Here is an 11,055-nt window from a genome sequence, read left to right as displayed (position 1 = left end):
AGAAAGAAGACAGTGAAAGTGGAGAATCAATGGAGGATGTTAATGATGCTGATGCATTAGAAGGAAGTAATGTAGATGTTGAGTTGCAGGTTGCAAGAGATAATCTTAAAAAAGTATAAACAAAGTAGATCTCAAGAAAGGAAAGATGGGGATGCACCTAATGTTCAACTAGGATCAGTTGAAGATGATGTTGCTTTTAATGAGAATGATAAGCAAGATGGTAGATTTGGTCAGAGAACATGTGGAACTGAAGATCATCTAAACAGTGATGATCCAGATAACAGGTTAGTTAGTTCTGATGATTCTGAAGGTGAGAAAAAAGAAGTTCAAAGTAAAAAGAGGAATAATAATATTTACTATAATGAAGATTGTGCAATTCCTCAATGGGAGCTTAGTTTGATTTTTTAGAATACAAACTAATTTAGGCATGCTGTTAGGAAGTATAGTGTGGCCAAGGGTGTATAATTGACTTTGGTTAAAAATGACAAAGACTGAGTAAATGTTAGATGCAAGAAAGGATGCCCATGGATACTTTATGCTAGCCTTGAGAAAAAAACTGAAATTTTATGGTAAAGACTTACAATCCTTGCCATAAGTGTTACAGATCAAACAAGAACAAACTTGACAATTTTAATTACATTGCAAGGATATTTATGAGGAGGATAATAACTCAGCCTGTGATTAAGCTTATAGAGATTCATAAGTTATGTAGAGAAGAACTGAAAGTTCATGTAGGTAGAACTATTTGCTGAAGGGCAAAGTTGAAGGTTTTATCTAAGGTTTTAGGTGATTATAAGATTGAATATGGTAAATTGCATGATTGTGAATGAGTAACACAAATTATGCAAGTAGAAAAGGGAAGAGGTAATGATATTGTGAATACACAGACAAGTGAAATTACAGCTGCTGAGTCAAATGTTAATTCAAGAGGTAAAAGATCAATGTGTAACACAAATTATGCAAGTAGACATTTCAAGAGAAAGACTCCTTCTGGGCATGGAGTTCATACTGATATAAATACCGCTGTTATGACTAAAGATGTTAGTGTATTTGCTTTTATGGTCTACATGATTCATATATATGCACATAATTAAATTTTTATATTGCTCTTATACAGCCTGAAAGTGTAGCTGAGAGAATTGTTTATAGACTACCAACAGCTAGCAGACAAAAAAGAGTTAAGCATGCATCTAAAGCTACTAGAGACTTGGAATTCAAAGCAAGAGGACTGACATGGCAAGGAAATAATTCACTTTTAACTAGGCAACTACAACAACAAAGGGCTGAAATACAAATGCATAGAATAAATATTACTGCTACTAATCTATATAGTCTGTTTAACCTTCACAAGCTAATAACAACTATTGTTAATTAAATATGTGTTCCTGATACAAAACTTTTGGATATTAATAATAGGCTAAATCTTTTTTTTTATATATGTTACTGCAACAAAACTTTATTTAGATACGCGTATGTTTTCTAATACTTTGTTAATGTACTGAAATAGTGATAAACTTTATTTTTGTGATAATGAAAATTCATATTTATTGGGTAGTATTCCAGCTCTTTCTTTGCAATTCAATTATAATTATTTCTTTCTTACTCAATTGTGATTAATTTTTTCTTACTCAAACTCTGTCAAACAACAATTTCAAATAAAACAAACTTTGGTCTTTTTTCAATCTCTGTCAAACAACAATAATTTTAGTCATTTTGCATACTCAAAATAGATCAACAATCTCCCTTTACATTACATCAGAAACTAAGAAAATAAAATATAATTTAAGTGTAAAAATCTTCAATAGCTTCAAGTGTGAGTACAATTTAGATTACGCCAATTGATTTGAGGATATTACTAACAAAACTAACAATAAAAATAGCTAAATAAGACATAAAATTGTAGTAATTTCACCATTACAAGCAGAATTAACAGTTTCATCCATTACAAACAAAATCAACCGTTTTAACGAATAATACACACAAAATTACAATAATCTCTCATAAGCAAATGTTGATTTTATACTTTAGCAAAACAGAAACTATCTCCCACCAACTAGCCAGAAATGTTCTATAGCAGATAATGTACTTTAGAAACTATAATACAACTAGCTAACAAACCAAAAATTATCTCTTAGCAGCTAATGTTTTTCAATTTTATTTATTCCTAAATACACCATTGTAGCTGAATTACACACAAAATTATAACAATTACACAAATAAACCTCCATTGAACTTCTTTTTTCTTTGCTCTCTTCATTTCAGCTTCATACAACCTAACTTTTGATAGCAATTCAACAATAACTTGTTTTGAATGGTTAGACACAGGAGAGCCCAACCACATGAAAAATCCATATTCTCTTCCATTCTATAAAATATATTTCAAATTAAAATCTCTGTTAATAATATTATTTTTTAAAAGAAAAATAACAAATATTGAAAAGATTTCACATATTCAATATATTTCACTCATCCCATATTTTCTACATCCAAAAAACCTTCTTCCTGGATTAAGATTGGTCCATGAATGCTTGAGAGCATATATTTCTCCACAATGACAAGATGGAATTGCAAATTCAGCTGCACTATCTCCTATTCTTTTAATTGCTGCGAACAAAAAAAAATTGTAGCCTTCTTCAAATATTGAAACTGCAAAATCAATTGGAGACACAGGGATATGCGAAAGAAATTCTCATTTTCGAAAGATTATTTAGAGTCTTCCTCTTTTCTACTCGTTGCTCGTCGTGAATTAATTTTAAATTTTAAATATTTGCAAGAACCAACGAGAGAGAATTAGGGATTTTGCATTAGCCATTATATTTATTTTATTTTTTTAGTCCATGTCATTAATTAAATATATCTACACTCACTTCAAATAGTGTTCATACACGTGACCTGTTGACTGTATATTTGGAGACTATTAAATATCATTTTTAGAAAGCTAAGGGGGAAAAAGGGAACAATTTAAAATTGAAGAGTAAAATGGCAATTTAGAAAAAGGTTGAGGGGCAAAAAAGCTTTTTGCCAAAATAAAAATAAAAAGGAAGAGGAAGCTTGAACTAGTATATAAGGAGCTAGATGTTCATGGTTTTAGCAAGAGCAACAAGCTACATCTATCAAAATCCTGGAAATTAATTAGAGATATGAGTGAAGTCTCATTCTTAGAAAGAATGACAAGAGTTATGATAATGTTTGAGGTTTCATGTATCCTAATTTATTTAGTAAACGAAGTTCCAAGTGCAGAGGGTAGAGTCCACAACTACACATGGGAGGTTTCATACCAATACAAGTATCTTGACTGCTACAAAAAGCTTGCTATTGCCATTAATGGAATCACTCCAGGGCCTGCAATTTATGCTGTGCAAGGTGACACAATTATTGTCAATGTTGTTAATAACTTGGTCATGGAAAATGTCGCCATCCACTGGCATGGCATCCGTCAGGTATATGTATTAGTTTCAGTTTCAAGCTCTACCATACTGTTATTGTTTAGACTTTCCATTTTTGTCATTTTGCATTCTAATTTAGACATTTAAATCTGTACACAAAAAAAAGTTCTTTATATAATTTTTCTAAATTTCAAAATTTGCAAGATTTTATCTAGATTTTTTAAATTTGTGAAAAAATTTCAGTTCAATTTTAAGTTAATTCAATGTCGCTGTTATTATTATTATTATTAACTATTTCCAACCCTTTTTGATGTTCGCAATGCATATAAAAATTTGGTATTCTCTATCTATTCAATAACCCTAATCTCACTATCCAATGCTATTGATTATGGAAATAAAATTGTAAAAAAAGTTGATAAATATGATAAAGTTAGATGTTCAATGGTAATAAATAAATTAAAAAAATTTTAGCTAATGAAAATTGTATAAAATTATAAAAATGTGAAAGAAATTTTACTATAAATTAGGTCAAAATTTATATGTTTAGATCCGATTGATATTTATTTTTTTATATAATTAGGTGAATAGAATATAATATACTTGCAACTTGTGTTTGTTTGTTGGGTTATTGAGCAGATTGGAACTCAATGGAGTGATGGAACAGATGGAGTGACTCAATGTGCTACAATGCCTGGTGATACCTTCACCTATAAATTTGTTGTCGACAGGGTAAATGACCAACTACACAATCCCTTAAAACAGAACTTAAATTTAGAGTTTTCCTCAATTAGTGAAGTTTAAGGAAGAAAACAATTTGGACACGGCTTAATAAGACTAACGATGCTGAGTGAAAAAACGTAACCAACATAAAGAACTAAACCGAAAACATATGAAGACCATAAAACAGAGCACTCAAACCCAGCAGCATAAGCATGTTGAAAGAAAGCAATTTCATTTGGCCAACTGCAAAAGCATGTTGAAAGCAAGTATACCCATCATAGTGCCCAACCAAACAATACTCAGCAACACGGCAAGTAACCTGCAAAATCAAGCAAAGAACTCAGACTTTCCTGTGATACCTTGTCCAGCCGGAGAATCCGCTAGAATAAGACTTCATATAGCAAATTGACTAGTGGTTCAATATTGTTTTTCATTAATGAGGTCGAGACTCTTAATCCTCATAAATAAATCAAATAGTCACTGTGAGTGCTTTATTATTCTTAATCAACCGATCCAGAGAATAATCTTGATAAAGAAAAAAAAAATTCATATTAACAATTATTTTCATTGTGCAGGACATTTTCACATTGTTATAAAATCCCCACAATGATTTCTGCTCATAATTTGCCAAATGCATTATTGACCTGTTGCTTGATTACTGTAGCCTGGAACATACATGTATCATTCCCATTATGGAATGCAGAGAGAATCAGGGCTGTATGGAATAATCCGTGTATTTCTTCCCAAGGGACAACCAGAGCCCTTCCCGTTCCCCTATCATTACGATCGACACATCATCCTCAGTGATTGGTACCACCGCAATCCCTATGAACGAGCCGCCAACTTGTCTTCCATCCCCTTTCAGTGGGTCGGAGAACCTCAGGCAAGCAAATTCCTCTCTGTCTCCGATCACTCTTTCTCTCTTTCTTCGATCTCTTATCTAGATTTCTCTGTTATGTCGTATTTCAGTCACTTTTGATCAATGGAAGAGGGAAGTACAACTGTTCTCTTTTGGGTTCAACTGCAGACTCAGAAGTTTGTAATCTGAAAAATCCTGCATGTTTTCCAGCTGTTTTGACAGTAATCCCTGGAAAAATATATCGCTATAGGATCGCCAGCTTGACTTCACTTTCTTCTTTCAGTTTCCAAATAGAGGTACTTAATTAATTCTACTGTTGATTATTATGATCAAATAACCATAGAAACTAAAAGATTATACTCAAAAACAGGGCCATAGCATGACTGTTGTTGAAGCTGATGGCACGTACGTTGAGCCATTTGTTACTCAGAACTTGTACATTTACTCAGGCGAGACATATTCTGTGTTGGTGAAGGCCACTCAGGATCCGACAAGGAATTACTGGGCTACCGTAAATGTAGTTAGTCGACGACCAGCAACTCCTGATGGCTTAGCCATTTTCAATTATTACCCAAATCATTTCCATAAATTTCCTCCTACTAAACCACCACCTGGTCCTCTTTGGAATGATGCTGAGTCCAGAATAAACCAAAGTCTCACCATTAAAGCACTCAAAGGTCGTGTAGAGTCACCACCCAAGACCACAGACAGAGTCATTGTGCTTCTCAACACACAGAACACCATTGATGGCTATTATCGCTGGTCTCTAAACAATGTGTCTCACTCTCTACCTGCTACTCCATATCTTATAGCACTCAAGAAAAGTATCAGTGATGTCTTCGATCAAACCCCAGCTCCAGAAAGCTACAGCCCAGATTATGACATATTCAGTGTTGCTAAGAACACAAATGCTACTTCTAGTACATCCATTCACAGGCTTGTGTTCAACTCCACAGTTGATATTATTCTTCAGAACGCCAACACCATGACCAAGAATAATAGCGAGACGCATCCTTGGCATCTTCATGGGCATGATTTTTGGGTGTTGGGTTACGGGAGTGGAAAGTTCAACAATGAAACTGATGTTGGGAAATACAATTTGGATAATCCGATAATGAAGAATACGGTGCCGCTTCACTCTTATGGATGGACTGCATTGAGGTTTCGAGCAGATAATCCAGGCATATGGCTTTTTCATTGCCATATTGAGTCTCACTTCTTCATGGGAATGATGGTGCTGTTTGAATCTGGTTCAGAGATGGTTTCAGAACCCCCGCAGGCTAACATGGGCTGTGGGGCAACCAAGCGATTCATTGATAATACTACTCCGGCTTGATTTTTATTTATTATTAGTTTTTTTTTTTAAAAAAAGTTGCAAGGAGATGGTTTTTGCATCGGTTTTACACATATCTCAAAATTGAATCTTAATTAATGGAGTGTATAAAGATTTGTCCTTTTTAGGATTCCTCTGTTCTGCTTTTGTGTGAAATCCTTTTGATCATTTGACACAAGCTCGATCCTGTCACATTTTTCTGCTGTCAATAGCATTTCTGCAACAATTCATTATTATTTGGAATCAAAGATTTCATAATAATTTAATTAAATTCATTTCTTTATAATTTATAAAATTTTATTTTTTTTTTAAAAAAATATGTATGATTTTATAAAAATTTATTTATATATTTTCTTATAAAGTGAATCGTAATGAAAAATAATTTATTTCTTAAAACCTTTACTAACTAGCGCAGTTAATCTAAATAACTTTCAACTTAAGCCATTAAGCTCAGTTAAGTTGCTCTAGTGGAAGCAATAATTCTACAATTTCCAATAATTATTTTTCTTTTCCTGGAGATGTAGGAATCTTACTAGGCATTGGACGGTTGTCGTGAATCCGCTATTACGTGTAGGATTAATACATGAAACGGGAAGTCATTTGTTTAATGATAAATAAGAAAAAAGGTTATAATTTAAAAGAAAGAAAAAACTGTTTTTCACTTGTAAACAAAAACAAAAATTTAGGGACCTAACACTTAACTAGTTTGGCACTCCATGTAACGCGAAGTACATGGAATCATGGTGATATTCTGTAATTTCTCCTGCTGAGGTGTATGTTTTAATTATTCTAATTACTTTTTCTTTTTTTTTCAGCTATATATTCTAATGATTTTATAAAACGGCACAAACTTATTCAAATAATTTTTAACTCATTTTTATTTGATTTAAAATGATTAATTCAAATTATTTAATAGTTTTATATTAGCTATTACTTACAATTTTTTTATTTAACTTAGAGAATGAGCTCTAAAAAAGGAATATACCGGAACATATACCCTCACATTTCATCTTCTATTCCTTTCTATTTTCTCTGCAACTTTTCTCTTAACACTGGATTCCCATAGATCCCTTTGGATTTGATTGAGTATCACTGAAACCTACTCTGGTGGGCCTTTGACTTCTTCTATTTTGAAGGTCTCTCAAAGACTATATATTACGGACCCCTCTAGTAGAGGGATAGTAGAAATGGCTATTAAGAAGAATGCCTTCTGAAAGTCAGATGAGGCAAAGAAAGCATTTGTAGAATCGAAGCAACTCATGTGAATTGCTCCTATTTTAACAATGTCAGATTTTAGTAAACCCTTCATACTGATAACGGATACATTTCATAAGAGCTTAAGGGTTGTTTAATGCAGTAAGGCAGCCCAATAGCTTATTTGAGCAAATCTTTAATCTACCGAAAAGTTAGTGATGACCGTTGGGCCTCACCACCCAAGGATGAGGCCGGGCCCAAGAAGGCAGTATTGGCCAAAGCCCGTGAAGCCACCCCGGCAAATTGGTCCAATACCTTTAGCCTTGATCCAGATGCGCGGAGCAGGTCGGATCACTAACAAGCCCAGGTCCAGTAGGAAGAAGCTTAGCCCAATGACGTGACATGAGGAAGGACAGCAGGCCCAGTCACTTCGCAACCCTGCCCGCATGCGATTCGGGGGGAATTAAATGGCCGTCTGGCATGGAGAGGGCGTCTGACGCTTTCGTACGTACGGACCTACGTGACAGAGGCAGGTGGCACTGTAGCAAAGAGACTGTTAGGCATCACTATCAAACAGAGGGGAAGAGATAAAAGGGGAGGAATACCCTCCTCTCTGACAAGCTGACACCACTACTGTAAAACCTATTCTCTAGATCTCAGAATATTAATTGGCGCCATCTGTGGGAACGGAGGAGATCTTTTCATCGTCGGAGTTCATTTCTTGCAAAACTCACTGAGATCCACAATGGCAAACAACAATGAAAACCACACCATTTACACTCCAAATGACCTGAGTTCTTTCCAAGAAGGGCAACAATTCTCTTTCTCCAGTCCTACAACTCCCACCAGCCAACCACCAATGCTGCCTAACTCTTCGCCGAGCTCAGCAGGGAACACACCCCAAAACACCATTTCTAACTAAGAACTCCAAACTATAGCCCTCCAACTGCAAAACACCGCCCACTGGCTGGGACAAATAATGCAACAAAGGGGTCTCAATACCCCATTGAATGTATTTTTCGTAGTATAGGTAACCCCTACCACAGAACCTCAACCCACATTTAGCCATCCAGTTCCTCAGCAAAGCAGCCATAGAACCGGAGCAGGGAGTAGAGGAGTTGAGAGGGAGGAGGAGCCAATGGCTAGAGCTCATGGAAGAAGAGTGAGAGAGCTCCTTGAGAATGACGATTGACAGTGCGGTTGTCGAAGCCGGTCAAAAATAACCTTCTTAGTTATCAACAATTTACAACTGCAGATAGTGGTGAAGGATCGAATCCATAGAGAATTGATTACCTATTTATTTTTCTCAATCAAGACCAAGAGAACTAATTGAAAACACAATTGAAAGCAAGTATTTGAAAGCTCAATGAAAGTAAAATGCAATAAAAGTAAAAAGGGGGGTTTTGAGAATGATTTGACTAACAACTATTGAAAGCACTTAAAACAGCAAGTAATTAAAATAAAAGAGGAAATCAATATGAGAAAGGTCTAGTTAAAGATATGGATCCACTTTGGTTGTTTGGGTTGATCATTGAAACTTAGATTACCTTGATTGAATCAATAGGTTAGTTATGGGGATGGAAAACGCTTCACACCACCATGTCTTTCCTTATGGACAAATTAATTAGGGAACATCCTCTAATCAATTACTAATCAACAAATTGCCAAGGAACGTCCTTGGGCCAAAGGCATCAAAACAATTGTCAATTGCATAAAGAACTAGAAAGATCCAACCCTAGCTACTCTAAACGCTTGAAGATGGTGCTAGATCATACAATTCCTTGGTTTTTACACCAAGTGTTCTATGGACAGAATATTTTCAGCAATTACGGACTAACAAATATCCAATCCAACAATCAATTAACTTTGCAATCAAGAATCAAGTGGCCAATTTGATCAAAACAACAAAGCAATTTTGGAATTAAGCACACAATTGCATGAATATTGAATAAACCAAAAACAAACACTTTATGTTCAGATCTCACAACCTTTTAAACAACCTTAGTTTCAACCAAACTTCAACTAGAATAAAGGTTTCAGCCACTCATGGCTGAATCAAAATAGAAAATTAAAGAAAAGAAGAAAGAAGAACCGAAATTGAGGGGAGGCTTGGAGAGCCTTGGCCGAACCTTGGAGAGGTTGGGAGATTCAAAATCTGCCTTTCTTGTCTTCTTGAAGCCTTTAAATAGATCTTGAGAGGCTCCTTAGGGTTTGGTGGTAGTCCATGAGTCTTTTAGAAGCTGTCCAAAGTGCCCTTGGTCCCATATGTGCCTTCTTTGTGCATGGGTGAAGGCAAAAACGAGATGCATGTGATGGGGGGCAAGTGGGGGCTCTTTGGTCTTTTTAATTGCTGCCCAAGATCTTCAAGATGTTGCCTAAAGAGTTAAGAGGCTTCCCATGCACTAATAAGGAAGGTGGAGCCTCCTTTTAAATTTTGAATGTGCATGATACTAAGTGGGAAACATGTGATCTTTGGATTTGGCTTCCTTAAATAGTTTGATCTTGAAATCCAATATTTGAATGTGAATCTTGAAGATTTGGATCTCAAAATACTTCCCTTGTTTGGCTCCTCAAATTTGGCAACTTGAGATATAGCTTCTTGAATGAGGAAAGAGAGTGTTGAGAGGGATTTTCGGCTGCCTAAAATGAGTTTCAGAGGCTGGACTTTCGGCTCTGGATGCAAGGTTCGGTGGCCGAAGGTGCCGCCGAAGGTGGTGGAGTTTTGCCTCTAGACTTGACTTTAGGCCGCCGAAAGTGCTTCCGAAAGTGGGTGACTTTCGGCTTTCGAAAGTGCTTCCGAAGGTGCTTCCGAAGGTGGTTGAGTTTCGGCTTCCGAAAGTGCTTCCGAAAGTGCTTCCGAAAGTGGCTGTTTTTTGGCATTCTTTGGCACTTTTAAGAGCATTTCCTCCAAATTGTTTCTTCACACCTAATATCTTCAAAACATGATTAAAACCACAAAATTAGGTAAAAAAGGTGTAAATAAACATCAAGAACATAAGGATAAATTGGGCTAAAATATGCTCTATCAAATACCCCCACACTTAAGCTTTTGCTTGTCCTCAAGCAAATAAACATAGTCAAATAAATTTTCTTCCTCTAGATCCTTATTACCACTTAAGCTCATACTCTAGACACTTATTTTGAAGCATTGCAGTGAAGAATATATGCATGAAGATTACTTACCTTCTTTCCTTGTTTCCCTTTGCTTACCATGGCTAGGATTTGTTTTCCTCAAGAGAGACATGCACATTAATTTGTTAAGACTTTTTCTAGCTTTTGGATTGACTTGCCCTTATCTTAAAGTACTTTATTCAGGCTTTTGTACTTTAGATTTTGCTTGGAAAGGTCACCAACCTATTTTTGATGTCATGGTTTATATTTTTCAGTTGGTCACCTATCCAAGTGGCTACTAGCCTTGTTCATAGTCTTTTGACCATTGGAACAATTTTTGAATTTGTGCTTTTGAGGTCTTTGCCTTTACTGAATTTTCTTTCTCTCAATGATTTGGGCAAATCAACACGAATTGCTAAATCAAGTCACATTAGGTTCATTCACACAATTTT

At 35.3% G+C, this 11,055-nt stretch overlaps 1 protein-coding gene across 1 annotated transcript; it reads left to right on the top strand.

Annotated features, from left to right (window-relative positions):
* The first annotated feature begins 3,140 nt into the window (after window positions 1-3,140).
* LOC110603216 (L-ascorbate oxidase) lies at window positions 3,141-6,301 on the top strand. Its single transcript, XM_021740920.2, has 5 exons — window positions 3,141-3,440; window positions 4,023-4,115; window positions 4,771-4,989; window positions 5,076-5,261; window positions 5,336-6,301. Exons 1-5 carry the CDS (start codon window positions 3,141-3,143, stop codon window positions 6,299-6,301), a joined length of 1,764 nt encoding a protein of 587 aa, XP_021596612.2.
* The last annotated feature ends 4,754 nt before the right edge of the window (window positions 6,302-11,055 follow it).

This window comes from Manihot esculenta, chromosome 13 (assembly GCF_001659605.2).
Source record: "Manihot esculenta cultivar AM560-2 chromosome 13, M.esculenta_v8, whole genome shotgun sequence".
In the NCBI taxonomy this organism is placed as follows: Eukaryota; Viridiplantae; Streptophyta; class Magnoliopsida; order Malpighiales; family Euphorbiaceae; genus Manihot; species Manihot esculenta.
This window is presented reverse-complemented; position numbering and strand designations above follow the sequence as displayed.